Raw genomic sequence first — 26692 nt, 5'->3', positions numbered from 1 at the left:
GAAGAAGAGGCCGTCGGATGGTTGGACTTTATCTCTAGAGCATATCGTGGTAAAGGACGAGGGTTCGTAGACTGTAAGTCTAGGCTGCGGCAGTGCTATTGTACCGCAAGCCGTTTCCAAGTCCGTCAGGCAGGCTGTGCGGCACTTCAAGGTAGGAGGCCAGATAAGTATATAGTTTGAGGGACTGGCAGTGGTGGAGGGGAGGTGCACAAAGAGGAAACCAACAAAGGCAAGGGCGAATAAAAGTCTGGATGTTTGCGGACGAGGCAAAGAGCGAAGAACTGCGGGAGAGAGACACCAAATATAGCGGGATCTGTTAAAGTGGCTGTTGGCTTGGCTTGCTGCCTGCTTCAAGAGGGGAACACTGGAGCTAAAGATCACCGCAAGGTGAAGGTAGGTAATAAGGTCGGGTACCTCAGGGCGAGGTAAGGACAGGGCGGAATGGGGTAGGGATATAAAGGTTAAAACGGCAAGTAGATCCGAGCATGGTTAGGGATGGCTGCTGGGGTAGGGACGGCGGTTGAGAACAGACTTTGGGAAGAGCTGAGAGGGTCTGAGAGCAAGATGAAGAGACAGCGAGGCACGTTGAAAAGTCGGAGGAAAGGGGGCTAGGGGAAGGAGGAGAATGAGAGAGAGTCAGTGAGCTGAATGAGGGCGTGAGTGAGCAACAGAGAGAAAACGGACAAGACGCTGTGCTATGGATGGGACACGGGTCTAGTGTCTGGCATATGGTTCCAGAAGATGTGATGTCTCCAGTTGTGTAGTAGCATCTACGGCGGCAGCAGCAACAATGCAGCAGTAGCGATACATGGAATCCATGCTAGGCACTACAAGCTAAGGTACCTACTTGGTTGGGGAGAAGGGGGACTAATGCTAGTCAGTGGGCGGCGTATTCAAGCATTTCCAAGTCATCCATGTCCTGTCCTGTTCCACGTCCGTAAAAGGGACTAAGACTAAGAAAGTCTATCAGGAGCTTAGCTAGCCCCAAGACGGTGGGGGGCGCGGGACCCGAGGGAGTGTTTCTGGCGCCTGTTTTGTTTGTGTTTGTTACCCTGGCGAAAGGGGGGTGTTGGTTCAGGCCCAGGATCAATCAGTGTAACGAAGAATGAATGTGATCATGGGCTTCAGGGACAACGGTATCTGAATGTGTGGATCGTCTTGGCCAGGCAGCAGAGATATGTATCGTGTCATGTCTGTGGTTGTATGCACGGTCAGAGGCCACGAAGCAAGGATTGTCATTCATAACGTCCACGACGAGTGACGACGACAACGACGACAGTCATGCCATGGAGAATATACAGGGCAAGAAAGTGAGGCCAAGAAAAAAAAGAGAGAGAGAGGGTGTGTGTGTGAGACTATTCTCAGGTCTGGGGTCAAGTCGAACGTCAACCATGGAAGTAGTGTGTCGAGGTAGCGCATGGGCGATGACTCTGTGACCAGTGGAAAGACACACCAAGGTCCCATTGTCGTTAGTCGCAAAACAAGAGGCCAACAACTAAGGTTATTCGGCATGCCTCTCTCAAACCAAACCTGTCGTGTCGGAATGCCTCAGTCGAATGGCGAAAGAGAGTCGACGAGGGTCTGGCCGACGGGGAAATCCCTGCACTCTGGCGTTCCCGAGGTCCAGGTACCTTGTAGTTGCTTCCGACCCCCTCCTGGAGTCAGGTATTTGTCCAGACCCTGAGACCCCTCATCCCAGCCGCTTTCCTCGACACTTCTTGCCTCTGCGGATGAGGCACAAGGGAAACATGAGGTGCCAAGGAAAAGTCAGTGCGGAAGTTCAGAGAGTAGGTATCGAGGATGAAAAGAAAAAGAACGAGGTACACTACTTGGAGATTGGTTGGAGGCTTGGCACAGGAGACAGCAACGGCCCTACAGCTGAAAGGCACGAAGAAAGAATTTGGGAAGGAGAGCGAAGGGGGTTCCGGCCATGGATCTCCAATCCAGTCCAGCAGCTGCGCCTTCTGCTACCAATACGGACATCTCAGTGGTCAATGACCGTGGTGTGCAAAGCTGCCCGCTGTGGCCACCGATGGACCTAAGGTACCTTGAGTTTAGTAGGTCCTTGGTGGAGCGCCTCAGCATCTAAGGTACTTCATTGACCATTCTCATCTGGTGCATACGAAGTACCTCGCATATATCGACAGGCGGCGTAAATACTTGCCTCCGTAAAGAAGTCATGTTCCCCGCCGTGGCATCTCCCCGCAGATGGATACCTACTTTGGAGTGTGAACCCAGTCGAGCAAGTCGCAGGAACGCCGCACGCCGCACCTCGCGAGAGTAAGACTGGACGGACTTTCGCTTCCTCAACGCTGAGATGGCCCGTGCTAAGCCAGTACCGGCTTAGAGACGGCGTGCTCCATGTTCTGGGCTCTCGAATCCATCCCTCCGTCCCAATCATGCTAACATCCCTCCTTCTCGTTTTTTTCCTTTCTGTCTCTCACCTGGTCTGCCGCCTCTACCTACACAATACTCAATACGTAGGTACCTAGCTACTCCTCTTCTCGCGTCTTTGCCTTACGGGCCATACTCTTTCAGGCATGTGGCGCAGCTCATAGGCGGATTAACTTCCATTGAAGCGACCATGAGAAACCAGCTAGTAACATCAAATCCCTCTCGCGATCCCGGTCTTGATGGTGTACTATCTATGTCACGCGCACCTTTCATACCTTGATGTGCTTAAGAGTAGCACCAGCCCCCAGTGCCGTTTCCGAGAGGTTCCTACCTATGTGCGGTCTGAGGAGTCTGCGCTTGTCCTAGACTGGACCAGACTGCACTAGCAGGACTAGGTAACTACCTTAGGTATCCCCATAAGATCCTGGCCCTCCACCAGGTTCAAGGCCAGCCCTAGAACGACCTATTACAAATGCCCTCGTTTCCTCGTGGACCACCTTGGTTCATGGCATCCCACCGACTTGCCAGCCAGCCTATGTGTGGATTCAACTCCAAGGTAGGGCAGCGTGGCGCCTGGAAGCTTCTTGCGTGCTTGTTTGTGTACGGATTAGAACTTCGGCCACCGCGCCTCGAGCCGAAGGCGAGGTGTTTTGACCAAGTCTATCTGCGATCTTGTCAGTACTCCATATCTCGGCCACACCAAAATAGGCACACGCTCGTGTCAGCCATGCGCCCATCGCGGCATCGCCCCAGAGCGTGACTGATCGGGACATTTCCATGGGTCGCGCGGACGGCGGCACGTCCGAGCCTCCGTTTCCCGCCCATAACCGGAAACAACAGCCATCCATCCATCAGCCATGGCCATGCTTGCACGAAATGTTTCTGACTTGACCGTGATCATGGGCTGACTGACTGACTGATGAACACCCACCGACTGGTGCCGACATGAAGTCGGGAAAAAGTATGGGAAAAGAGTACTTGGTAGAAAGCTCAGCGCAATCGTCTACGTACGCAATTCATCAGCCGTCGATACTGAGACACGTCCGAAAACGACTGGAAGTGTCACATAATCAGACGGCTAGTAATTGACTTTGTTCTCCTCACTCAACCACACCTCGACATCTCCGACACGCGAAACACGCCTTTCTCCGAGTCGGAAGTCTGAAGTCTGAAGTCTGAATCCTAGAGTCCGTCGGGCTTGCTCTGTGGGACAGACACGGGTGCAAATACCTCACCTCGTTCCCCTACAGTTGCTTTCGCCAACTTGGGACGTAGCAATTGTGCCATCCACCTTGCAATTACCGCCTCATGTTGATCTGGTCTCTGGCATAGCACGTCTTCGCCCCCTTCCGCCACCATTTGCCTGGTCATGGCGGCGCCTCCTTAACCGCTGCACTTCTCCGTCAACATGAGGCGGTCATCACTGTGGCATCATCCGTCGAGGCGGCAATGAAGGAAGGGCACTGTCCATGCATGCCCATGCGTGCGACAAGCCTGGTTCTCATCAAAAGGGATATTCTAGTATACTTCCCATAAGAAGCCTACTCAACTGACAAACACGACCATCTCACTGGAGAAAACAAGCTTTGAATTCCAACGTGCTTCGGCCTAGATGCCGGCTCCAGGCCCCACCATCCTTCTGAGTCGCTTATTTGGTAGGTATATTCGGCGAGCTCCGCACCGCATTTCCTCCGTGGGTAAGGTGATCGATTGTATTGGCAAAGGCTTTGCACTGTTGGTTGTCTGAGTCTCCCGAGAGTGACTTGACAACCACTTGCTTGGCAGGGAAACCAAAAACCAAAAAAAAAAAAAAAAAAAATCAATCTACAGATGATCACCGAAGCATGCAGGAGGGGTACCTCAACCTCGAGCAAAGTTTTTGTACCTATGACCGGGTGAAGCCAGCCCATGTGCTGCAGAACTGTCATTGATCAGGTGCCAAGATGCCAGATTGTGGGATTCCCGCGTGTGATCTGTCCAAGGTGGATCGGCCCTAGGGGCTTTCCGACGTGGAGACCCCTGCAGCTGCATCACGGTGCGTACGGAGTACCTTCACTGGCACGACAGGGCATTGGTTTCATGAGGTGGAGCGGGGGTACCCCCCAAAGCATGTGCCTCACTTAGGTTCTTATCAGACGACCACCTGTTATCGTCGCTGACATAATACAAAATTTTCCATCACCCCCGTCCCAGAGCCGCGTATCATCCCGCCTCACCTGCAATCACGAAACCTTGAAGTGCCTTAGAGGGGAACGTGTTTCTGTACTGAATCGCACAACAAGTCATTCATTGAAGTCAGTCGCAATGCCTCACAAACATACCAGGAGGGAACAAGATCCCTCAGCGTAAGTTTTAACCGCCTAGGATGCCGTTGTGGCCTACACTGACCGGCTTCATGCAGATTTGATCTCCCCCCATCACAAATCGCGAGGCCGCTTCCCGTTCAGCTGCGAAGTCGAAAAGCTTTAGCCAACAACGCGAAAAACACCAAGAATGGCAAGAATGGCAAAAGCCAAAAGACAGAGAATGATGGCGTCTCCAAGAAGAGAAAAGGTCGCAGCAATGATGACGATGCTCCGAGAGCTTTCAAGCGCATCATGTCGTTGGCGTCGGGCAGGAGACAACGATCTGGTCTAGATAATGGCGAGACGGTGGCCCAAAAGAAGAAGGCAGCTAAGAAAGCTGCAGCAGCCGCGCAGAGCGAGACCAAGGTTGAGGAGACTGGGAAGCCCGAGATGCCCACGATCCGGCCGGGTGAGAAGATGTCCGATTTCGCTGCCCGCGTCAACGCAGCCCTACCTCTGGCCAACCTTGTCAACAAGACCGAAAGGGGCGGAAAAGATCCTCTCGGTCTCAAGACCGTCAGGACGCGGAAAGAGAAGAAGATGCACAAGCTATATGACCAGTGGCGTGAGGAAGAGCGCAAGATTCAAGAGAAGAGAGAAGAGGAGCTCGAAGAAATCGCCGAACGCGAGCTAGATGAAGAGATCAACGGCGGTACCTTTGGCAATTTCGGACAGACCTCAAAGGCCTTCTACGAACCTGGGCAGGACAAGAAGAAGGGTAAAAAGGGGAAGAAAAATAAGGGCGCAGACCGCGAAGAAGATCCTTGGGCAGTGCTCAAGAAGATGCGTGCTGAGGCCAAAGTAGGGCTCCATGATGTCGCGCAGGCTCCGCCAGAGCTTCACAAGGTCGGCAGAGATAAGCTATTGGTCCGTGGTGCGGCCGTTGATGTCTCCAACGTGCCAAAATCCGCTGGTAGCCTGAGAAGACGTGAAGAGCTCCAGGAAACCAGAGAGGCATTCCTTGTGGCTTACAGAAAACAGCAGGAGGAAAAGTTGGCTAAGCTTGCCGTGACGAGATCTCGAGATACCCAAAACTAGCAGCAATGAAAGCCTGTCTTCGAAGACGCCGATGAAAACCTAGCTCACCCAGAGCCATTTTTGATTTAATTGTCTACCTCATACTTTGTCTGCTTGACGCGAGACGAGATATCCAGCCCATACCTTCGGCCCTCTTGCCCTCAAGGTTGTCCAAGAACTGAAGGTCAAAACGGACTCCGTCAGTGCGAATCAGATATCATGCCAAGATCACGTGCAACCGAAGTAACATTGGCTCTTGTCTCGTCCACAGCCACCACAGCCACATGGACGGTGCTGTACCTAAGGTACGTATCCCACCATGACGGCGGGGTTCCCGACGCGGCCAGACTGCAGCGGTTTCCTTCCCCTCCACTTTCCAGATCTTTGGCCGACTCAAACGTAGTGGGGGAAAACCAACCGGAATCTGGAAGGAATTTTCGACCAACCGCATACGCCAACCCAGGCATCTTGGGTTCGATTTTCCATCGTCGACCTTCGCCGTCATTATTCGCATGAATTTTTCTATGCGGCTTTCGTTCACCTGATAATGTCAACCCCCCCAAAGGAGACACAATGTCCCGCGACCTCGAGCGACTGATAGAGTCAGTCATCACTGACATCTCATGCTATGGTGACTTGGGTGAGTGATTCTACCCTGCACGCTTGTGAGAAATAGGACTCTCGATTTCTCATCCATCATTTCCAAATTATCATTCTACTCACAATTTACGCAATTAAACTGAGATGGCTGGCATTCGACTATGTCCCCCACCAGTCGTGCGTTCGAAAATAAATTTTGGCTTGGAAAACTTTCTAGCTGGCGCATCTCACTGACAAGCGGTTAATAGGATGCACTGTACTGCATGTACTCGATTCACTCGGCACTTTTTACAAGGACACCCGACCTAGGCAAGATGCATCAGCAGAACCCTCTCAGCCAACAGACGAGGATTCCAACCAGTTACTGTGGTCTACAGCCTGGGACTGGCTGAGAGTGAGGAAGGACGTCTCCGTTGGACCGAATCGAAAGTGGAATCATGTACCTCTGGCTGACATCCTCGCCTTGCCGGATCCAGACTCTCAGGATGGAACAGCAGCTCCCAGTACCTCAGAGGGTGCCACAGAAGAAGGTCCAGATGACTTTGAACCCAAAGGCCTCGTCAAGTCGGCGCCGAAGACTCTAGGCCTTCGAAAGCGGCCTCGTATATACGTCTCTGAGGATCGCATGTGGGAGTCCATTGCTGGACATGCGCCCGACTACCGAAGGGTCCCGAGACTTGAGTGGATGGCCTTGGTCGGTATCGCCTCCACTAAGCAGCAGGGTATCCTGCAAGGCGATTTAGGTCGACTTGTTGGCCAAGACAAACGCTCATTGCCCAAAAGAACAGATGCTTTAGCAGAGAAGGGATATATCTCGAAACGAACGACGCTCGTCAGGGGAACCAAGACCAGCAAAATGTGGTTGACGCGCTTTGCCCCAGCTCTTCCAATCGATCCCTTGAAAGCAACGGCTAGTCTGCACACGACTGTTGATATGTCCCGAAACGCCCTGGCGTGCGACTTAGAGCCTGTCTCATGGCGTGGCAGGTGGAATGGGGAATCAGTCGACTACATCTCTCTAGCCCAAACGATAATGGCCATTGTGAAGGCCTTTGGCATCATCAGATATCATGATCTACGGTGCAAACTGGGCATTTTGGGTCTGAGATGGCAGATGAAAGTGGCAGCCAAGACGTGTCGATTCTTCGTCCAGACTGGAGCCATCCAGTATGTTGGCGCCACTTTGTCTGGGAAACTTTTCAAGGACTGCCTCAAATTCGACCACGATCTTACGCACGAGGATTGGGCTGCCTATCTTGCTACGGGGAAGCAGAAAAGCATCCAGTTTGATCACAGTCTCAATGGTGGAGATCTTGGATCTGATCCTGCAAGCAAAACCGCCAGCATGGACACCCCAAGTCCAGGGGCTGAACCTGGTCGTGCTCTCAACAGAAGACGAATGAATCCACGCTCCAGCTGGATAGCCGACAAACCACTAACGACGACGATCTTTGACAATATTTCTGCTGCAGGCTCCGCGGGTCTGTCGAATAAGCAGTTAGGAGACTTGACTTTGGGGCCATCCTTTCGGCGGTATATATCCTCCATTTCCTCGACAATCTCGCTCCCGACACAGCAGCCAGTGCATCTCAGGCACTTTCAGGTATCGAGTGAGATGCACCGAAAAGGCAAATCTCAGCAATACCGCTATTTTGCACTCAGCGCCCAGCAAAAAGATGCCGCCGATGCTGAAAATACACTCACTGGACAGATGGGTGATGATCATTCTCTGGCTGACGGGGCCTGTGGAAAGACGCTGGCAGGCCATTTTACAGATCCCACAGTAATCCCTGACTTGTCCTATATTGCCAGTGGCCTAGCTGCTCTTGCTCGAGTTTCTGGCAAGGCGCTCAATGCCATCACTAAGAGGAAGGCCGAGGCTTCGGATATCCTGCGAGCCAATGGGGCTCAAGAAGCTGGAGGACTGCGTCAAGCAAAGCGAAGAAGGCTTTTACAGCAGACTGGCGAAGATTCTTCTGAAGAGGACGCGAGCTTTACAGCGGGAACGTGCTCAGAGCTGGACTCTACAACCCCCTCTGCAACGACTACCAGGCGTGGTACGAGGCGACGCCCAGCTGAATCGGCAACGGCATCGAGTATCGTGACACTCAAAGTAGATCCATCAGCACTGTCCAGAATACTCTCCAACAGCGATCAAAATCCTAAAGCCGGCGCAGGCCCACAGATCCCTCAGGTTCCTCCCGTTCATGGTACAGACGAGTCCACTATCCATGCTGCTGTTGGTCAAGAAGGCAAGCTTCAGGAATCTTCAAATCCAGACGCAACGCTACCAGATACGACAGCCGAGGGGATCGAAGTTCCTGCCGCCCTGCAAACGGATGAGCAATCCATTGTCGTGGGCTCTCAACGATTAAACCAAGAAGTGGAGATACCCAATGCCGAGGCAGTGGACGATACACTTGCCGACGGCGTGCCTGTGAAGCGTGGAGGCCGTCGGACCAAGAAAGGGTCAGCAAAACCTTCTGCCCGTGGCCGCTCCAAGATTTTCAAATGCGACAAATGTGGAGGAACTTGGAAGAACGACGTTGGTATTAAATACCACCTCGAGAAATCGAAGACACCCTGCAACCCAAACTATGTGGCACCTCTTATTGGGCCTCCCGAGAAGCTTTTCCCAGCTGCGAAACGATCGACTCTGGTGAAGCGAGCAGTTAATCCTCCTCGACAGATCAAACCTCGGCACTCGAGATTATCTGCCCTCAATGACACTCTGGACGATGAGGGAAGCCAGGAGGACGCCTTCGGCTTGCATGAGAGAGGAGATGACGCTGTCACCGCTGCTATACAATCCTTCGAGGCTACTTCTTTCAGGAGTAGAAGACTGCGCACCGATCAGGGAGGGGAATCCGGCGTATTACAGGAGACAAGACGAGGCGCGAGAAGGGGCACTGGCAGTAATGGGAGCGCGTCAAGGTCATCAAGTGCACTGAAGCCGCCGGTATCCTCGACACAGCTGCCCATGAGTGGGCTTATTGATGATCCTGCCAGCGCTGTAAGAGACATGCCAACGAAACATGCCTCACTTCAGGTAGCAGTCGGGAAAGCAAGGGGGGAAGACACACCCAAAGCCAAGGGCACGCATATCTCCCCGGAAAGCCGCAGGAAGACTCTCATAGACACTGCTGGAATCGATCCACCGCAATTTTTGACGCCAACGAAAGTGCCTGATTATTCGGGGCGACGAGTTTCGCACTCGGGTCCAGCAAAGGGAAGTTCGATTGGAAGTCCCAAGAGAGCAGGCTCAGGAGATACGGCAGCACCAGTCATCGAATCCAATCCACTACCACATGCAGAGGCGCTGAGAGCCAGTCTGACCGATAGCAGTGCTCTTTCAACAATACAGACCATGGAACGGGCACTTCAGTACATCCTACATGCGAGTGGTGGTGTCTTCCCCGGAGGCCAGTCTCTGTGGTACGCTACCATCGCTACGTGGGAAACTCTGTTCTCGTCTGAAGAGGCGCCGGACCATCAAATGTACAAAAACGCATTGGCAAGGTTGGCGAAGAAGAAACAAGTGGTTGTCAGTACGCATGCTTTCAAGAATTCCAAAGGCATGATGGCGAACTACCAATTGATACGGATTCCTGGCATCGAAGCGTCATCCCCGCCAGGCGCAGCGATGAAAGCGAATATCATGGCTCATCATCCGAGACTTTACATCCCGCCGGCCTTCAGGCCCAAGGCAGGAATACCCGAGGAGGACAAGCATGACGCTCAGCCTGTCTTCTCCAGCCGTAGGAAGACAGTCCAGGTGATGGAGGTTCTTGATGCTCCTTTTTATGCCAATAAAGCAGCTAATGAGAGGCCAAATACGCCCCCTGAGGGATCCCAGACCCCAAGGAAACGCAGGAAACGAATGGTCACAAGGGAACAGATCGCCCATGCAGAAGATCAAGGTCCCGATGGAACACGCAAGAGAGACATCTTTCGATTTTTCATGACAGGGCAAGTAGGACCAATCGCTGGGCCCTCCGAATCTCTCGGTGATGGACGAAGCGGCTGTCCTGCGAATATCATCTTTCTCAATCCCAACACATATCTGGGACCCGAAATGCCAGAAGACATCCAACACACACCTCTTCCTGATGCCTCGGCCCCAGAACCAACTTATGCCACGGCCCCGCCAACGTCTGACGTGGGCCACGACGAGTTCAACGTAACCTTCGCCCAGGCCGACACTATCGAAGGCAATAACGGTACCTGGCCGGCGCGTGAGAGCGCATTTTTCGACATGGAGGACCGTAGCCTGACAATCAGTGGCTGGATGCCCGATTCGCGTTGGTTCCTCCGACAGAACTTGCCTCAAAATCTCTCTGAGATAACAAAGTGGCGAGGAGGGCCTGGAGACAAGTTGCCCAGCAGCAGCCAATTCTACGACTTCTCCGACCAGGTCGATGCCTGCTTCGACTGGGAGCTGTCAACTGAGGGTATGAAGCTCCTTTTGGCGGGGTCGATCGCCCCGGATTATATCTTTATCGACCATGGCATTGATGACCTTCCCGGCGGATGGGAGAACCCCCAACTTGAATGGGATCCTGTGAACCAACTCAGTCAATCTGCCTTGTTCAGCCTCCAAATCGCTGAACAGGGAACGACTGCAACTGACCATCTCTGGGGCGGCGAGATTGGTCGCCAAAGAAAGCGCAAGCGACGACAGACCAAGCTCGGGACCGAGCCAAGAGAGCTTATGGTCGGAATCGATCTGAAAATCAGGACGCTCATACCATTACCTAGAGACATGGACCTGAGAGATGCGTCGAGACGAAACGCCGGGCTCGACGAGACGAATGAAACCATCTTGATAGCCGCATTCGTCGTGACAAGAACACTTCTTGGTGGTGCCGACCGAATTATAGAATGGGGTCTCATGATGACCTTGTTTCCCGACATGGCCCTCAGCGCCATGCGACGATTCTGGTCGAAAGCCAGAAAGGATCGTGGAACTTTCATCAGCCAGCTTTCTGAGCGATTCCAGATTCAATTTATCTCAGCCTACGAGAACGAAGAATTCCCACCCATTGACTTTGACAATTATGTCGACTACGACTGGTCGCGCCTTATCAAGTGGACCGCTGGTCTTATTGAGGATTCGCAGGAATTGCCTGCCAGCAAGACTGCTCTGGAACGGGGTTACTCTCTCGGCTCAGCTTGGACGGATGTTACCAACTGGCGCGACGAGTACTACAACTTTCAGATGTCTGTCTTTAACAGATTCGAGGCGGCCACTTCACGCCCCGCGACTTCCCTCGTGGATAAGGATGGGGGAGCGCTGTCACAGGACAGTGAGGACCTAGCCATTGCCATGTCGTGGTTGCGCTCCCTTTGCTACACGCATCGCGATAAATATGCGCCGCAAGATATCAGGAAGAAGATGGCGAGCATCGGAGGCGGAGACGAGGAGCGCATCCAATCACTTCTTGAGCAAGCGGTCGAGACTCTCCAAGGTCAAGGTGTCATCACGGATAGCAAGCTCAAAGCACTCGAGGGCCGCCCTTACCGCCTCACCGAGACATTCTTGCCGCGATTCATAAAGTGGACTAATGAGGTCAAGTACATCGACGCCGCCAAGTTCAAACAACGACTTGATGTAAGCTTCCGACGGGGCGAAAAGATCCGGATTCCCTATGTCTTGAGGGATGGCGAGGTCATGGCCATGATGAATTTGCAGGCGTACGGAAGAGTTGCCGTCACCACAGTTGATGTCCCGAACATCCCTCTCGGTTTCGACCCGGGCAATTACGAAAGTAGGAAATACCCCAAGTCGTACTACAACTTTGGTCTTGAGATCGAAGCCACAGAGAAGTACATTTACGATGAAGATTTGGCCCTCCTACAAAAAGCCAAGCACAGCAAGCCGCCAAGGGAAAACCACAATCGGGCGGTTCCACTGTGGTCGGATTTTTTTGGGGAGCTCAACCATGATCGTTGGGCACAAGTTCTTGGCGCAGTTGCGTTCGTTGTCGCAACTCGAGGACCCCTGGATGTCGCGTCCGTTTGTGCCGTGCTCAAGCCATATGTACAAGAGTTTGAGGTGCAGATGGTGTTTGACTGGGGGGAAAGATACGGTGTGTTGAAGGGTATTACCTATGGAAAGAGTTTCACCGTGGATGAGTGGTGGTGGCTGGTCGTTGGACAGCAGCGGAATGTTGTGTGAACGACTCGTGAAGGAGGATATCAAGAGGGTAGTCGGGACAGCACGCGTATGAGAGCAGTGCCTGCGGAGTGCAGGTCAAGGATCCAAAAAGTTCATTGGAGTAGTATTCCCATCCCGTTGGGAACATGGGCTTTTTGGCTCAGTGGCCACTGTAGCAATAAAACAAAGTCTACAAGTTTCCGGGTGACGATATATCATGGACATAGCCAAGCAAAAACGCCTAGATAACCTCAACCAGACGCCGGCAACCGTGAAACAAGCAGGTTCTCGCATTCCAGCGTTCATCCAGGGTGACGGGGGCTGAATCCCCTCATGCAAATTGTAGGAGCATCATCGTGACTAGAAGTCAAGCAAGACTTTGAGAATCATGGCCAGCAGAAGTACAACGAGAACAACAATGGCTCGATCAACCCAGAGTGGTACGCCTTCGTCATACGCACGGGTGGTTGGAGGTGCCTGGGGGCGAACACTAAGATTTGGGGCCGGAGGCAGCGAGACCGTCCGTGTAGGGTTGATAATCCCTTGAGCTGGACGCGCAGGAGGGTAGGATGCCGCCGTTGCTGGTGATTGTGATGTTGATGCCGAACTGGCCGCCACAGCTGTCTCAGGTGCCGTACGAACAAAGCCCTCGGCCAGCTCGGCACTCTCTGCATCCACCGGTTCGGTCCTTGGTGTCGGAGGCACCGGTGTCACTGCTTCCGTGGATCCTCCTTCTGAGCCCTTAGACTCAGTCATCTCATCCTTGTATCCAAGCTTCAGCTCGGAGGGTATCTCAACTTCAGTCGCTGAATCTGGTGAGTCGGAATTGGCCTTGGCCGATTCTTCACATTCTTGGATGATTTCAATATTTGTCTTTGCACACGTTGGGCATTTGAATGTGTGTGATGCGATGGCATGACGCTTCCGCACAGAATCGCTTGTCTCGAGACCGCCCAGCTGGCCTCGGGGGTCCGTCTCCATGAAGCTGCGCAACCTATTATCTTGTTAGTCAACGGGGAAATATCTCTAATAGGGACTGGAAAGGCAGAGAGAGGGAGCCCAAGGCCGGACATACGCGACGAGTGCAGTCCTCACGCCCCATGCAGGCTGCCACGTCTCTTCGTGGTGGCCGCTGATGCTTAGACAAATCTCCCTATTGGTTTCGAAACGGCCGCTGGGTGTAAGGAACCGGAAACTTGGCGGGCGAAGAGGATATGTAGGCGGCAACACGATACGGCCATGGTAGATGCCTTCGCTGTAGGAGGAGTTGGGTGGCCCGCGGAAAGTGAAGTGCCATTCGAATAGATCTGATTCTAATGGAGTAGCCGTATAATCTGGTGATGGAGAGCTGGAGAGTTCTTGGGCTTCACGCACTGATTTGGGTCAGATTGATTAGCGGGCTTCAGGGTGGTCAGATGGATAAGAATCCAACGTTTCAGGGGCATCTTACATATGCGCCGTATAGTCGGTGACTTTGAGTTGAACTTAGGAGTTGCCATGTTGCATGCACTGGTTGTTGTAGATTTAGGTGATGTAATCGTCCGCTGGTCGATAATCGGCGTAAGTCGTCGTGTCTAGATATCCAGCTGACAAAAACAATCCAGACCGGGGAGAGTTGGCTTTTTATTGAACGAGCGGGCGTGTGAATCGGGTTAGGTCGCAAAAGTTTGCGTGGAAGAATGGATAGTCGATGCAGGCGCAGATAGACAGGCTGGTGTTGAACAAGTGTATGAGTGTATGTATGTACGTGTATGTGACAGGTGGAGGGATAGGTGGCACTAACTATCTCATGCCGCGACTGTCACTGGAGTTGGGGAGGGGTGGGTTCTTATCCGGCCGGGGGGGGGGGGGCTTAACGGTGAATTGACGACCACCTACCCTGACGCCGCTAAAAGACTGCCCAGGGGTTTGAGCCTTTGTACTGGCCTGGATAGTAGGTACTGCGGCAATGAGGCGCTGCAAGTTGGAACTCGGAAGAGTGAGGTGCTGCTAGCCAAGCACCCAATGGAAGGTTGGTGGGTACCGAATAGGTATCCATCCCTAAGGTAAGAAACGGAGTACCTATGTGCCTTGCAAGTCGTGGCAAAGGAGACACTTACCGAGTGAATGGAGCACGAGTCACTCAGTGCTCTTAAGTGGGTAGTCCCCTGGGCCAAGACGAAAAGAGCGACTTAGAATGCACTTTCTGCCATTGGTCCAACACTCCGGCACAAGCCGACTTACCTAAGCATCCAAGGACCTCTCAGATTGTCAGTCCGTCAACGACGTTTCTTCCCATGGGGTACTAATGAACGGTCATCACTGTCCGAATTTCCCGACCTTGTTTCCTAGCAAAGCTTAGAACGCCTAGAGGCAAAGGCGAATCCAAGGTATGTGAGCCCACTCAGCCGGACTCAATTGAGTTTCTGGCGGCCTGCTGACGAGTTGCAACCTCAAGAATCCCTCCATCCATCGAGAATCTTCCCCGAACGACGCGCCCGGCGTTTCGACTTTCGCCATGTATACCGGTCCCAAGCCCCCGACGCCTCACGTCCCTGGTGTGTACCGCTTCACAGCGACTGCCCTGGGCGCTGGCATGTGGTTTTTCGTATGTCCCTTACCGAAGCCCTTATTGATACCGCGAGGCCGAGGAAGCTAATGTCATCCTGCGCCATCGATAGCTCATGTACCGCGCGAAGAAAGACGGTATATTTCCTATGACTTTCGATAATACCGATTGCGTGATTGCTGACGGAAATGTGCAGGAGCTGTGTTGCTGGGCTGGAAGCACCCTTGGGATCACTGAACCGAAAGCTCTAGAGGGGGGTGGCCTGGTGAACAAGGAGTTTGAGGAGTGCGCGCAAGATGCGCGATATCGACAGATCATTCGGAATTCGCCAGTCCAAAAGTCAGGCAAATATAGGCAGAGGAATCAACGATTAGCTACTCTATTATGGGTGCGAAGCAACTACGGCAAGCTCAACTATGCTTGGATTCATCTCTATCCGTCACTTCTTCTACTGAGTGTTGGGCTTTTCGAAGAGGTAGTGCGACACGCCCCAAGTATCCCCGCCTTGGTAGGCGAACAGCTCGGAACATGCCAAGTAGAAAATTTGCCATCTGTTGAACCACACGCTGGCGTTCTGCTCCCCATATGTCTCGACCAAGTGCGGCCAGATCTCTTTCTTATGTGCAAGCATCTTGCTCAGCCAGTGCTTGATGCTCGTGTTAGCTCGTCATACTGAGACTGATGTACGGTAGAGAGGCGATCGGCGGCAGCTTACCTCGCACGTCTTGGAGTAGTGTTGTCCGTTGACCCACCACTGCTTCTGAATCTGTAAGTCTCGTTGGAAGAATAGGAGCAGGTCGGTGGAAGGCATAGTGCCTCCTGTGAAGAAATATGTCGTCATCCAGCCCTCCTCACTGAGATTTCCGCGGTCAGCGCTACCCGATAATGAACAACATCGCGGCCGTTACTCACTAATCGTAAGGAGTGGTCCTGTGGGCAAAGATGTGGACAAAAAGCTTGCCACCAGGCTTCAAGGCCCTGCCCACCTTTGCCATGAGGAGCTCGTAGTTTTTCATGTGCTCAAATAGCTTTTGTTACAGTCAACATCCTTTTCATCGGAAGCATCTAGCGGTCAGGGAAAATTACATACCTCGATAGAGACAACTCTGTCAAAAGACTCCCGCTCGAACTCATAGTCAACAACGTTACCCGTGATGACCGTGAGGTTTGATAAGCCTTTCTCCTTTGCTTTCCCATCGATGTACTCCTTCTGCGTCCTGGAGTTGGAAAAAGCCGTGACCTTGGAGTTGGGGAGTACCTCGGCGAAGTACAGCGCTCCTGATCCCCAACCGCAGCTGCAAACGTCAGTCGGGCCCTAAATCTAACATATGATCTCACGATGCATAGAAAGGGCCGGAGACGACTCACCCGAGATCCAAGATACTCATACCATCCTTGAGTTCGGCCTTTTCAACATACGTCTGTAACATAGCCACTTCCGCCTGTGCCAATGTCTCGCCTCCCTTAGGATACAGACAGCACGAGTACTTCATGCGGGGGCCAAGGCATGCGGCGAGGACGCCGGTGCCAACCTCGTAGTGCTGCTTGTTGGCCGTAGCGGTCTCAATCGCAATGGGCTGAGTGCGCAATTTCTCGATGAACGTCATCTTCCGCTCGTAATCGAGGCCGAGAGACGTGCTCGCGATGGAGTCGAGACGCTCCTGAAGCTGGCGCCGAATACCTATCCTGATGACGGCGTTGGGCAGGTAGCCGCTGTCGAGGATCCAGTCTAGATGTTGCGTTAGAGAGGCGTTGTCCAGTCACATGCTGACTTCACAATGAGCTTCATGAGGCTTGTGTGCGAGGACGTACCCATGTTCATCTTCGCGGTAAAGGTGATTCGCGAAGGTTAGTGGAATGAGAGAGGCAGAAACGAGGGATTGACCGTCTCTGTGGCCCAAGTCCCAACGCGTGAGGTTGTATTGTACTTTGAAACCCAAGCGATGTCCGAGCACCCGCTTCTGGTGAGGTCTAAAGCAATATGGGCTGTTGGTTGATGCGAGGTCTTTAGGCTAGTTCAACGGAGATCACTGGCACGAGAACTGGGAGTAAAAGGTAGCAGTCGAAGCTTGATCTAAATGATTGTATCGACTAGCTAGCGGTGCTTATGGCTGGGGTGGCAGGTGGCAGGGTGCAACCGCGACCCCGGCCACTCGGAGCCGGAGCGACCCGCCTGGGCTAGGTCGGCACCGGAATGCGGGTCGGTGGATCATCGATGACACGTTCATTTACGGTCAACTCAGGTAGCTTGATACAGCACGATCCTGACATCCGAGCTAGAAACCGAGACTTAGAAGATCATATTCACATAGAAACGTAATTTAATCACTACACTCGATTCTTTATTTTGATACATCAAGGCAATATTCGCCATACTCTACATGGAAATATGGCAACGTGTCCGATCAAGCCGCAAAGGCATCTCTTCAACCGTGTAATTCTACAACTCCATGTGCTCCAAAATGATTTTATACTCCTTTCTTTGCTTCGGCTTCTTCAGGAAGTTTTCTTTGAAACGTCCCACGGCCCGAGCCAGCTTTTGGAAGATATACTTTTCTGATAACCATGCCGCGACCAAGTAAACGCCCCCGAGTAGAATCATGAAGAGCTCAAAGTCCCAGCTTGTCTTGGTAAGTTGCATCAGGTGCCTTACTGAATGCCCCGGGCCAATGATCATCCATATTGTAATTGAAATGGTTGCCACGATGGTTGCCATGAACGGCCCTTTTCAGTGTTAGTTCCTTGGTCAAATGTCGCTGCAATCCGACTTCACCTACAGTTCTTCATCGCCTTTTCCCTGAAAGGAGGGCCCGCATTGAGGACCACGCCCGCCAAAATGTACTCGAAACATGACACCAGGAATAGAACCGTGTTTTCCGAGTTCTTGATATTCGACTTGTCATGGTTGACACGTGGGGGTACGTACCTTTTCTTGCAGTTAGCAATGGGTAAAGATGATGGTGGGAGCAAGGTAGGAAGCGCTCACCATGACTGCTTTCTCACGGCGACATATACAGCAGTTTGCACGAGTATACAAATGACCATCTGGCCCAGTAACGGTATGAGCACCTTGCGAGAGACGAGGTCTGCGGTTGGTCTTTTTCGTGACAGGACAGGGTACGGCCCAGCCCAGCTCACTACGATACTTATAAGCGTTTCATTCAACGGTCCTGAACTAGACTCGTGACTTACTGAAAATGGCAATAGGAAGAATCAATAGTAGATCAATGAACAGGAACTAAAGAGTAATCAGCCAGTGATGACGCTTTTGGCGATCATGTCAACTTACTTGAAAGTCACCGAGATTAGAAGCCGTAGCATAAAGAAAGCTGACGGACGTGAACTGGATGGCCGAGTACAAACTCATGTACTTGAAGCAACTGAAACTCGTCACAAGTGCAGCACGGCCCTCGCTAATGATACGTGTTATGACGATACTCTGCTTCGTGCGTAGTGAAATCACTTACCGAATAACCTGGGGAACGCAACCGATGTCGAAGACGCGTGACGTGAACGGAGCTGCAACGGAAGCTTCCGCCTCTGAGAGGGAGATGCCGACATCTGCAGCCTTGAGAGCGCCGCAATCATTCGCACCGTCACCACAAAAGCCACAGCAGTACCCGATCGCTTGCAATTTCTCAACCAGTTCGTGTTTCTCATCTGGAGACATGCGCGCGAAAACTCGACCACGGACCAGCATCTAAGATCGTAAGCAAAGGCAGCCAGGTGGCACGCTCCGGGGCAAGAATATACTCTCTGCAACACCAATGGAGGCGCGAAGTCCACAATCCAGCGAAAAATCTCGCCGCTGACTGCTAGAGAGTAATTGCGGATGTCATTGATGTTGTATGCCAATGATGCGTCGACGTCAGCCGGAGGTGGTAGTGGCTGTGCAACAAAGTTAGCTTTGCAATAATGTCTTTAAAATTGGAATGAACTTGCAAGAAGAGTCTGTTCGTTCAGCTGGAAACCTCCGTTGTCAATGCTCTCCCACCGTAGCCGAGCCTTTGGGTCTCCGGCGTTGCCTGCTCGCTGTTAGAATCAATCAGATGCCTCACTTGTCGCCACTCGCCTTCTATGAATTTAGGAACGAAGCAGTGCGCAGTCTTGTTGATCAAGTTGCACTCACGAGCAACACTGATGGCGGTCAAGATGTTGTCACCTGTCACCATCGTCGTACTGATATTCGATTCCAGTAGCTCAGTCAGTACAGGTGCTGTGGTCGGCTTAAGCTTGTTTTCGAAAATAATGAAACCAGTGAATTCCAGTTGAGACTCGGCCTCGTGTCGCTTCATTTTCTGGGCTTTGACCCAGCTGAGTTTTGGAATATGGCGAGCTGCGCAGCCAATGACGCGATAACCCTTGTGTGTATAGTAGGCAAGCTGATCATCATAGTCGACTGGGACTATGTGTCGAAGAGAGCATTCAAGGTCAGTAGTGCCTTTCGAGGTACACCGAAATCAGTTCGGCAGAAATGGATCACTCACAGCTGTCTTCGCGACATATTTCGCGCATGCATTCAGGAGCGCCTTTGACATATATGTCCCCACTTTGCTGTCCAAACTGTCGAACTATGACGCTTGCTCTACGGAGCTGCGAAACGAATTCGAAGGACCTCAGCACTCCCAACTCAAGCAATTGCTGGTCAACTGGGTTAGTCTAGCTTTGATCGAAAGGGGTCCGCAGCCTACCGATTGATCTCCTTGTTGAGTGGCGCCTCGCAGAAGAGCATCATGCTCAGCTGGAGGTCGGGCGACTGACGGCGAAAGGCTTCCCTGATCTTGGTCGTCTGCCTCGTTGGGACTTTGTTTGCCTTCTTCGAAAGACCATCTTGTAAACTCAAACATTTTAAGGTCAAGTGGATCACCCATCAGCTCGTCGTCCACAGACCTCAGCGAGTGGCAAGTTGCCATGGTGTACAAGGCTGCCCTCAATTTTGACATCTGGGCTGAACCTCCGGCCTGTGCCTGTACGAACGACGATGGATCGTTAAGCACCTCCGTGAACCTACCTGTTACTGGTGATGCAACCCGAACACCGAGTATGTCCAATCCGTCCTCTGTTAGGGTGCCGGTCTTGTCAAAGCACATGATATCAATCTTACCACCTACGTTGACCCGCTGTGGACTGATACAAAAAATTTGTTTCTTCTTCAGTCGACTCAGCGCGAAGTTGGTCCCGATGGTGAGCGTCGCGGGTAGCGCTGGCGGCACCACGATTGTGATAAGATCGAGAGCACGGACGATGATGAGGTGCCAGGCAAGGTGCAGCCGTAGGAAATTAAAGAGAGAGGCGATGAAACCAAGCATGGCTACGATAGCCATGACACTGATGTACCGGAAAGAGTCTCTGTAGAACTTGAAGCCGGATGGTTTGGGGAAGAGCATGGACCGTACAAGGGATCCCTTCGTGGTGCTGAATCCCGTTCTGACCACAAGTGCTAGGGCGACAGCGTCTCCGTCACGCTCTTCCTGCGGTCGCCGGGCGCGAATGATCTTGGTACCACAGAAGAGGAAGTGTTTGCCAATCTCTGGCGACACGGTCGGTGCAGCCAAATCGAGACTGTACATCGTCTCGTCGGTGGCCGGTGTTTTAGACACAGGGACCGATTCACCTGAGAGCGAGATGTAAGCCAAACAAGTTTCACTGATGCGGAAGTAGGACTTGCGAGTGAGACTCACCTGTCAGCATGCTCTCGTTAACGATGCAGTCACCGCTCAAAAGCAAGCCGTCGCTCGGAAATTGAGTCAGATTTGGGTCGCTGACCTCGTAAACGTCACCAGGCACGAGCTCACTCGAGGATACAAATCGCCCTATGTCCGTCAGGATTTCGAGTAAGTTCATACGGCAGCTGAGTCCTTACAGAATCCGTTTCGAAGTACACGCACATCGCACTCGAAGCGAGAAATCTCGCGGAGTCGTCTCATCGTCTGGGTTCATTAGCCTTTGGTTATACCAGAAAAAGACAATGGTGAATTCGACCTACTGCTTTGGTTTCAATGAGGGTGGTGGCGATACTTCCAAATGACATTAGGAAGATAGCCACGGCGTAGTAATAATATTCGTCAAGAGACCACAGAATCAGGCTAGCGATCTGAAAGACGTAGAAAGGATGGAAAACCTTCAACGATTAGTATCTCGACCTATCACTACAAACGATTTCTTACCTCATCTACGAGCAACTGCGGCGTTGATTTTTGCTCAATATCAATCAGGTTATTTCCAAATACAACTGCTCGCAGTCCCTTCTCATCACTGTCTATACCAGAACGTACGGCGCGAGGATCGGTCCAATTCGGGTCAACCCAGCCGTTGAATATGACAAACTTGTCCTTTTGCTGGTTGAAATACAAGCGAACATAACGATAGTTGAGCATGCGTAATTCGGTGATGATTGGGTCGTAATCATCATCTACCCCGTAGCTCTTTCCAGTGTGGCCAAAGATGGTAGACATAGGTCTACCGTACAGCTTTTTGTCTACGTCCATCAGGGCAAATTCTCCCCATTGATTCTAGACGAAGTCAGCTCGTGTGCAACAATAGGGGAAAGGCATAGTTTACCTCGACAACAACCCAGTCACACTCAGCTAGTGGAGACGGCAGACCCAAAAGTTTTACATGCCATCTAGGAAACCATCTGAGTAGCAGCCAAGCGATACCAGCAGTGCATAGGCAAAGTGCGACATAAGCAGTGAAGCCAAGTCGACTCGTCCGAAAGCCAGCAATGGCAATGGTCAGGTCCTCATTCACCATGTAGACCTTCTGGCTTAAACGGTCTCCACCAAGGCTCTTGTTGGTCATGCCACTGTCTTGGCGCAAGAGACGGGCGTGAACAGACGATCTTGAGTGCGTTGACGATCGCCTGCGTTGGGATATGTAATCATCGATGGTTTCGCCGTTTTCGTAATCAGCGTAGCTTTCTTCCTCGTCACCAAACGCAAAATCTCCCACATCTGACAGGCTTTGGCGTTCATCTTCGAACGAAGTAGGAGAGGCTTCGGGCTCATCGTGATAGTATGCAAAACTCGTTGTCGAGTCAGCACGAGGCCGTCGATGGGAGAAGGCTGAAACGCTGGTAGGGAGGCTTTCGGCCATAGGTCCAGAGAAAAGCTACAGACAGTATGATCAGCATCAATACGCAATTGGGGATGGGACTTGGGTTTGTCTGACTTCGTCATGGGCCATCTCCACCTCCTCAAAGATGCTCGTGGAGCTCTGATTCGAGTCGAGCCGGTAGAGCGGCGCATGGCCATTCCTCGATGTAGAGGAGGCACGATGATGCCCATTCTCTCCTGGCGCAGGCATATCTGCGACTTCCTCAGGGCGATCTAGTCGCCGTAACGGTATCGAAGGTTCCAGATCGAGAGACAAGAGGTTGAAGGCGTGGCTGGACTGCCGAAACGAGGTTCGAGTTGAGAGAAGCGGTGTTATGAATTTGGCGACAACGGCACATAACCGTGGGTCGAGACGCTTAGTTGGGTTGCGGGAGTTAGAAGAACCAGTTTAGGGGAAGCTCGAGGAAGCTATGCTGTGATGCGCTGCGATGCGATTTCGGAGAAGGGGGGGGGGGGTTCGATGGAGAGGTCAAGAAAGTCAACGCGGATGCCCGCACGGTCGGCTCAATCGTCCTCAAACTGGATGAGTGCTGGGATTTGAATTTCTAGCTCGAGCTCGCGAAGGAGCAAGGAAAAGCCAGGCACCCGTAGCTGTCTTGTTGAGCTACGGAGATTGTATGTTGGCATATCGCATACTTAAGCGCTTCAAGAGTAAAGCAACTTAAGTTGGCACGGAAGAAGCATTGCAGATTCCCAGGGATTGTGAGGCGACTGGAGTAAGGTACACAGGTTTCTCCGTCCTTAGGTAAGGTAGCTAGCTAGGTATCTATCATGGGTAATTGTACCTCTGAAAGGATGTGACGACACTTCCATGAACCTTCCCTGCTTACCTAAGGTAACTCAAGCTGCTTGCGAAGGTAGGTAAGCAACCGTATCATGCGAGTACGGTGGCTGGGCAACTAAAGTACCTAGGCCACCTGCAGCACTGATAGGAAACGAACCGCTGGAATTTACGAAGGGCGGAATGGCGTAGGTATCAGGGTGGGAGGGGTGGCAGAGGGGAGGGGAATTTTGTCCCGTCGGAATTTTAGGTAAGCAACCCTCGGCATATGCCGACGGAGACCTTTGCGGGTAACCACTTCAAAGGCAGTATCGAACAGAACCATGCACCAACCTGGTCTGGCTCAATATTGATGGGAATGATCGATGCAAGACAGTTCTATACCGGGCACATATCTAGCTACATAGCAGGGACTTGTCTGATACCTACCTTAGATGATGATACTTTGGTTGCCGTCCAGGCTGCGCAGGACGAACGCGAGGGAGCGCTGTGACTGAGATACCTAGGTACCTAAAGTACCTAGGTAGTGGCCCCAGTAGCCCCCGCTGCAATCCCCGCATTACCTCACTTGGCCAGCGCCACCAGCCACGTACGGATATCGTAGGTAAGTATGGAATCAATGCTGAGTTTGCCTGGGTCAAATTTGCTGCAATGGTATGGTTTGACTGATATCGAGTGATTTCTTTCGCTGGTTTTCTCTTGGAACCTTTGCAGTCATGCAGCGATGAAGAGGTATTCAGAGCCCCAGGGCAGTTTTCGAAGGTCGTTGTTGCTTAGGTATTCTGTTAAGATCGATGCCTTCTCAACACCTCTGACCAATAAACACTACCTCTCAAGAGAGCCCAGCTCAGTGATGCGGGACTGCCTAGGTGCCTGCCCGCCTTATTTAGGCTACCTTACCTTTCGGATAACCATTGCTGCACCACCTGGTGTCCATGCCTCCTCCATACCTACCAGGTTACCTAAGGAATCTTAGGTTTGTACGCATAGGTAGGTAGGTAGGTATGGTGCCTTAGGTACCTACCTATCTTGCCTCATGAGGTCCAATTGCATGGAACTGTCTGCCCGGCACCCCGGCCCCCTTGGCTCAGGTTGTCTTTGTGGAAGCCGCCCGCAGTGGAATCCATTGGCAGCACGCTACCCGCTGTGCCCGCCATGCCCGCCTAACCATAGGAGGAGCCCAGGCGCCAACTTGCGGTACCCGCCCCAACGGAGGAGAAAGCCTCTCTCCCAATTTTTTTTTTCCAATACCACACATTGCCTTCCCCCCCCCCACCAAAATAAAGTCAACTGCGCATCTACAACTTCCCACGTTCGGCACCGTTCTCTACCCTGCCAACTCCATCAACCGCAACCTTCCCAGATCAGCCCGGGACTTCTCTGTCCCACGCCTCTTGTGGTTTCACTCCATTATCGAATACGAACGATCAAAAGACTCGAACGCACATAATGGCTGAGCCCATCCGTAACAAGCGCCTCGATCCGGCCACCGCGCCGTAAGTCACAAAATCTTGCGGCACTGTTCTACCCGGTGGCGAGGGGTCGCTTCCTTCGGCTTCCCTTGCCCCATTCCACGATCACCATGGCTGACATCTACTCTTGAGCATACAGTACGCCGCAAAACACTCCCCTTCAAAATGCGCCCATTTCGTCGCATGCCCAGCAGCCTGGCGTCGCCAGCATCAAGGAGGGTATGTACCCAAACCCCCGCTGCAATGTTCAACTCTCGTCTTTCTTGCGCGCACTTTGGGGCTTCACCTCTGGAGACACCCGCCCCTCTTTCGACCCGTTACTGACGTGCACCAATTTCACAGAGGATCTCGATCGTGCCGCTGCCGCCTCCATCTTTGCTCAGAACCCCAAGCTCGTCCAGATGATCCAAGGAAGACTTGGTTCTCTCGTTGGCCGATCCTCCGGCTACATCGAGTCGCTGCCTCCCCAGGTGCGTCGCCGTGTTGCCGGCCTCAAAGGCATCCAGAAGGAACACTCTAAGCTTGAGGCCGAATTTCAAGAGGAGGTTCTCCAGCTCGAGAAGAAGTACTTTGCCAAGTTCACTCCTCTTTACGAGAAGCGTGCCAAGGTTGTCAACGGTGCCTCTGAGCCTACAGAGGAGGAGATCAAGGCTGGCGAGGAGGATGACGAGGATGATGATGAGGAGGTTGAGGAAGCTGAGAAGGGCGAGAAGGCTGCCGAATCTACTGAGCCTGTTTCTGGTATCCCCGAGTTCTGGTTGTCTGCTATGAAGAACCAGATTTCTCTCGCCGAGATGATTACCGATCGCGACGAGGCCGCCCTCAAGCACCTGATCGATATCCGCATGGAATACCTCGACAAGCCCGGCTTCCGCCTGATCTTCGAATTTGCCGACAATGAGTTCTTCACCAACAAGACCGTCACCAAGACGTACTTTTACCAAAGTGAAAGCGGCTACGGCGGTGACTTCATTTACGACCATGCCGAGGGTGACAAGATTGAGTGGAAGGAGGGCAAAGATTTGACTGTCAGAGTCGAGAGCAAGAAGCAGAGAAACAAGAGTAAGTTCTGCACACATACCGCCCATCGCGATGCACCTGCTAATCCCTCCTCCAGACACCAAGCAGACCCGAATTGTCAAGAAGACGGTGCCCACCGAATCCTTCTTCAACTTCTTCTCTCCTCCCCAGGCCCCGGCCGACGAGGATGATGACGCTGCCTCCGACATCGAGGAGCGCCTCGAGCTTGATTACCAACTCGGTGAAGACATCAAGGAGAAGCTCATTCCCCGTGCCATTGACTGGTTCACCGGCGAGGCTCTGGCCTTTGAGGAGCTCGACGATGATGACCTGGAGGGTGACTTCGACGATGAAGACGACGAGGACGAGGATGATCTTAGTGAGGACCGTGACGAGGATGAGGAGTCCGAGGACGACGTAAGTGACGCGTAACCCGAGGATCCTACGATGGCAGATACTGATCCATACTTCAGGACGACACCGGCAAGCCCAAGCAGGAGGCGGCTGAATGCAAGCAGAGCTGAGCGATGACTGTCGTGTCGGTCGACTGGATTGCTAGGTTCTTCACGTTCATGACAGACTTCATTAGGGGAGTGCGTGATGGTCATGCTCTGATTCTTTCGCGTCATGAAGGGCGGCGGCGTCACGCATGGCGCCACGTCAACAAACCCGCTTTGAGGGTTAAGCCAAGCAGAGCAGCATTGAATGGATGAGCTTCTCGCTTGATAGATGGTAATTGACGTTTTGGTCTCAAACATTCTCAACGAAACGGCCATCTTACGTTCTGGTCATGAATGATGCTATACGTCGGTGCTAAAATGGATTTGTAGAAAGGGTGTTCACCCGAATTTTCCTTCATGTAAAACGGGTACGGGCATTAACAATGGAAGCAATAGACAGGAAATAAGTCATATAAGCAAATCTTCCTCTTACTTGCATTTCCAAGGTGGGGTGGGACGGTGCCCGGGCATGTTCCCGCATATGGCTGTGGGCCACTCCAACCCTCAGTTCGCTCGTGTACTGCGCGCAATTTAGAAGGATACGGCATACTCATCAATGCATTCTCGCTATGTCGCAGCAACTGGAGCGCCTAGTCGCATATATAAGTGACTTGAAAGGCATGGAGGAATGTCATTCCATTGTCAGGATGTCGCCCTGGGGCTGAACGGTTATGACCAATATGGAAGCTCCGTAGAGTGTCGGGGAGTTGAAGGGCGGACGCGGCGGTGCATGCGGACCTCTA

General features: G+C 52.4%; 7 protein-coding genes across 7 annotated transcripts; 4 read left to right on the top strand and 3 right to left on the bottom strand.

Annotated features, from left to right (window-relative positions):
* The first annotated feature begins 4606 nt into the window (after positions 1 to 4606).
* On the top strand, positions 4607 to 5809 carry HER10_EVM0006281 (uncharacterized protein). Its single transcript, XM_035475872.1, has 2 exons — positions 4607 to 4739; positions 4796 to 5809. The coding sequence occupies exons 1-2, from the start codon at positions 4699 to 4701 to the stop codon at positions 5775 to 5777; spliced, it is 1023 nt and encodes a 340-aa protein (XP_035332749.1). The 5' UTR covers positions 4607 to 4698; the 3' UTR covers positions 5778 to 5809.
* A 407-nt stretch (positions 5810 to 6216) lies between these two features.
* HER10_EVM0002455 (uncharacterized protein) lies at positions 6217 to 12551 on the top strand. Its single transcript, XM_035472166.1, has 2 exons — positions 6217 to 6396; positions 6605 to 12551. The coding sequence occupies exons 1-2, from the start codon at positions 6330 to 6332 to the stop codon at positions 12532 to 12534; spliced, it is 5997 nt and encodes a 1998-aa protein (XP_035332283.1). The 5' UTR covers positions 6217 to 6329; the 3' UTR covers positions 12535 to 12551.
* Positions 12552 to 12565: 14 nt separating this feature from the next.
* Positions 12566 to 14296, bottom strand: HER10_EVM0005007 (ubiquitin-conjugating enzyme). The gene is made up of 3 exons (XM_035474633.1): positions 13964 to 14296; positions 13589 to 13886; positions 12566 to 13507 (listed from the first exon to the last, which is right to left on the bottom strand). Exons 1-3 carry the CDS (start codon positions 14010 to 14012, stop codon positions 12874 to 12876), a joined length of 981 nt encoding a protein of 326 aa, XP_035332567.1. The 5' UTR covers positions 14013 to 14296; the 3' UTR covers positions 12566 to 12873.
* A 714-nt stretch (positions 14297 to 15010) lies between these two features.
* HER10_EVM0001673 (uncharacterized protein) lies at positions 15011 to 15298 on the top strand (the record flags this gene model as incomplete). Its single annotated transcript, XM_035471413.1, has 3 exons — positions 15011 to 15100; positions 15174 to 15198; positions 15258 to 15298. 3 exons carry the CDS (start codon positions 15011 to 15013, stop codon positions 15296 to 15298), a joined length of 156 nt encoding a protein of 51 aa, XP_035332192.1.
* Positions 15299 to 15509: 211 nt separating this feature from the next.
* On the bottom strand, positions 15510 to 16883 carry HER10_EVM0007280 (cyclopropane-fatty-acyl-phospholipid synthase; the record flags this gene model as incomplete). Its single annotated transcript, XM_035476839.1, has 6 exons — positions 15510 to 15707; positions 15777 to 15915; positions 15974 to 16089; positions 16152 to 16356; positions 16430 to 16790; positions 16874 to 16883. The coding sequence occupies 6 exons, from the start codon at positions 16881 to 16883 to the stop codon at positions 15510 to 15512; spliced, it is 1029 nt and encodes a 342-aa protein (XP_035332858.1).
* A 618-nt stretch (positions 16884 to 17501) lies between these two features.
* HER10_EVM0005590 (ATPase) lies at positions 17502 to 22366 on the bottom strand (the record flags this gene model as incomplete). Its single annotated transcript, XM_035475199.1, has 17 exons — positions 17502 to 17785; positions 17839 to 17987; positions 18048 to 18198; positions 18254 to 18299; positions 18351 to 18474; positions 18529 to 18761; positions 18815 to 18949; positions 19004 to 19086; positions 19134 to 19466; positions 19549 to 19702; positions 19753 to 20675; positions 20743 to 20874; positions 20925 to 20991; positions 21048 to 21182; positions 21229 to 21573; positions 21623 to 22171; positions 22232 to 22366. 17 exons carry the CDS (start codon positions 22364 to 22366, stop codon positions 17502 to 17504), a joined length of 3978 nt encoding a protein of 1325 aa, XP_035332651.1.
* A 1857-nt stretch (positions 22367 to 24223) lies between these two features.
* Positions 24224 to 26408, top strand: HER10_EVM0006635 (nucleosome assembly protein). The gene is made up of 5 exons (XM_035476216.1): positions 24224 to 24453; positions 24569 to 24648; positions 24772 to 25491; positions 25547 to 25866; positions 25923 to 26408. The coding sequence occupies exons 1-5, from the start codon at positions 24407 to 24409 to the stop codon at positions 25971 to 25973; spliced, it is 1218 nt and encodes a 405-aa protein (XP_035332791.1). The 5' UTR covers positions 24224 to 24406; the 3' UTR covers positions 25974 to 26408.
* Positions 26409 to 26692: the final 284 nt, after the last annotated feature.

The sequence above is a fragment of the Colletotrichum scovillei genome (assembly GCF_011075155.1).
Source record: "Colletotrichum scovillei strain TJNH1 chromosome Unknown Contig00006, whole genome shotgun sequence".
Taxonomy (NCBI): Eukaryota; Fungi; Ascomycota; class Sordariomycetes; order Glomerellales; family Glomerellaceae; genus Colletotrichum; species Colletotrichum scovillei.
This window is presented reverse-complemented; position numbering and strand designations above follow the sequence as displayed.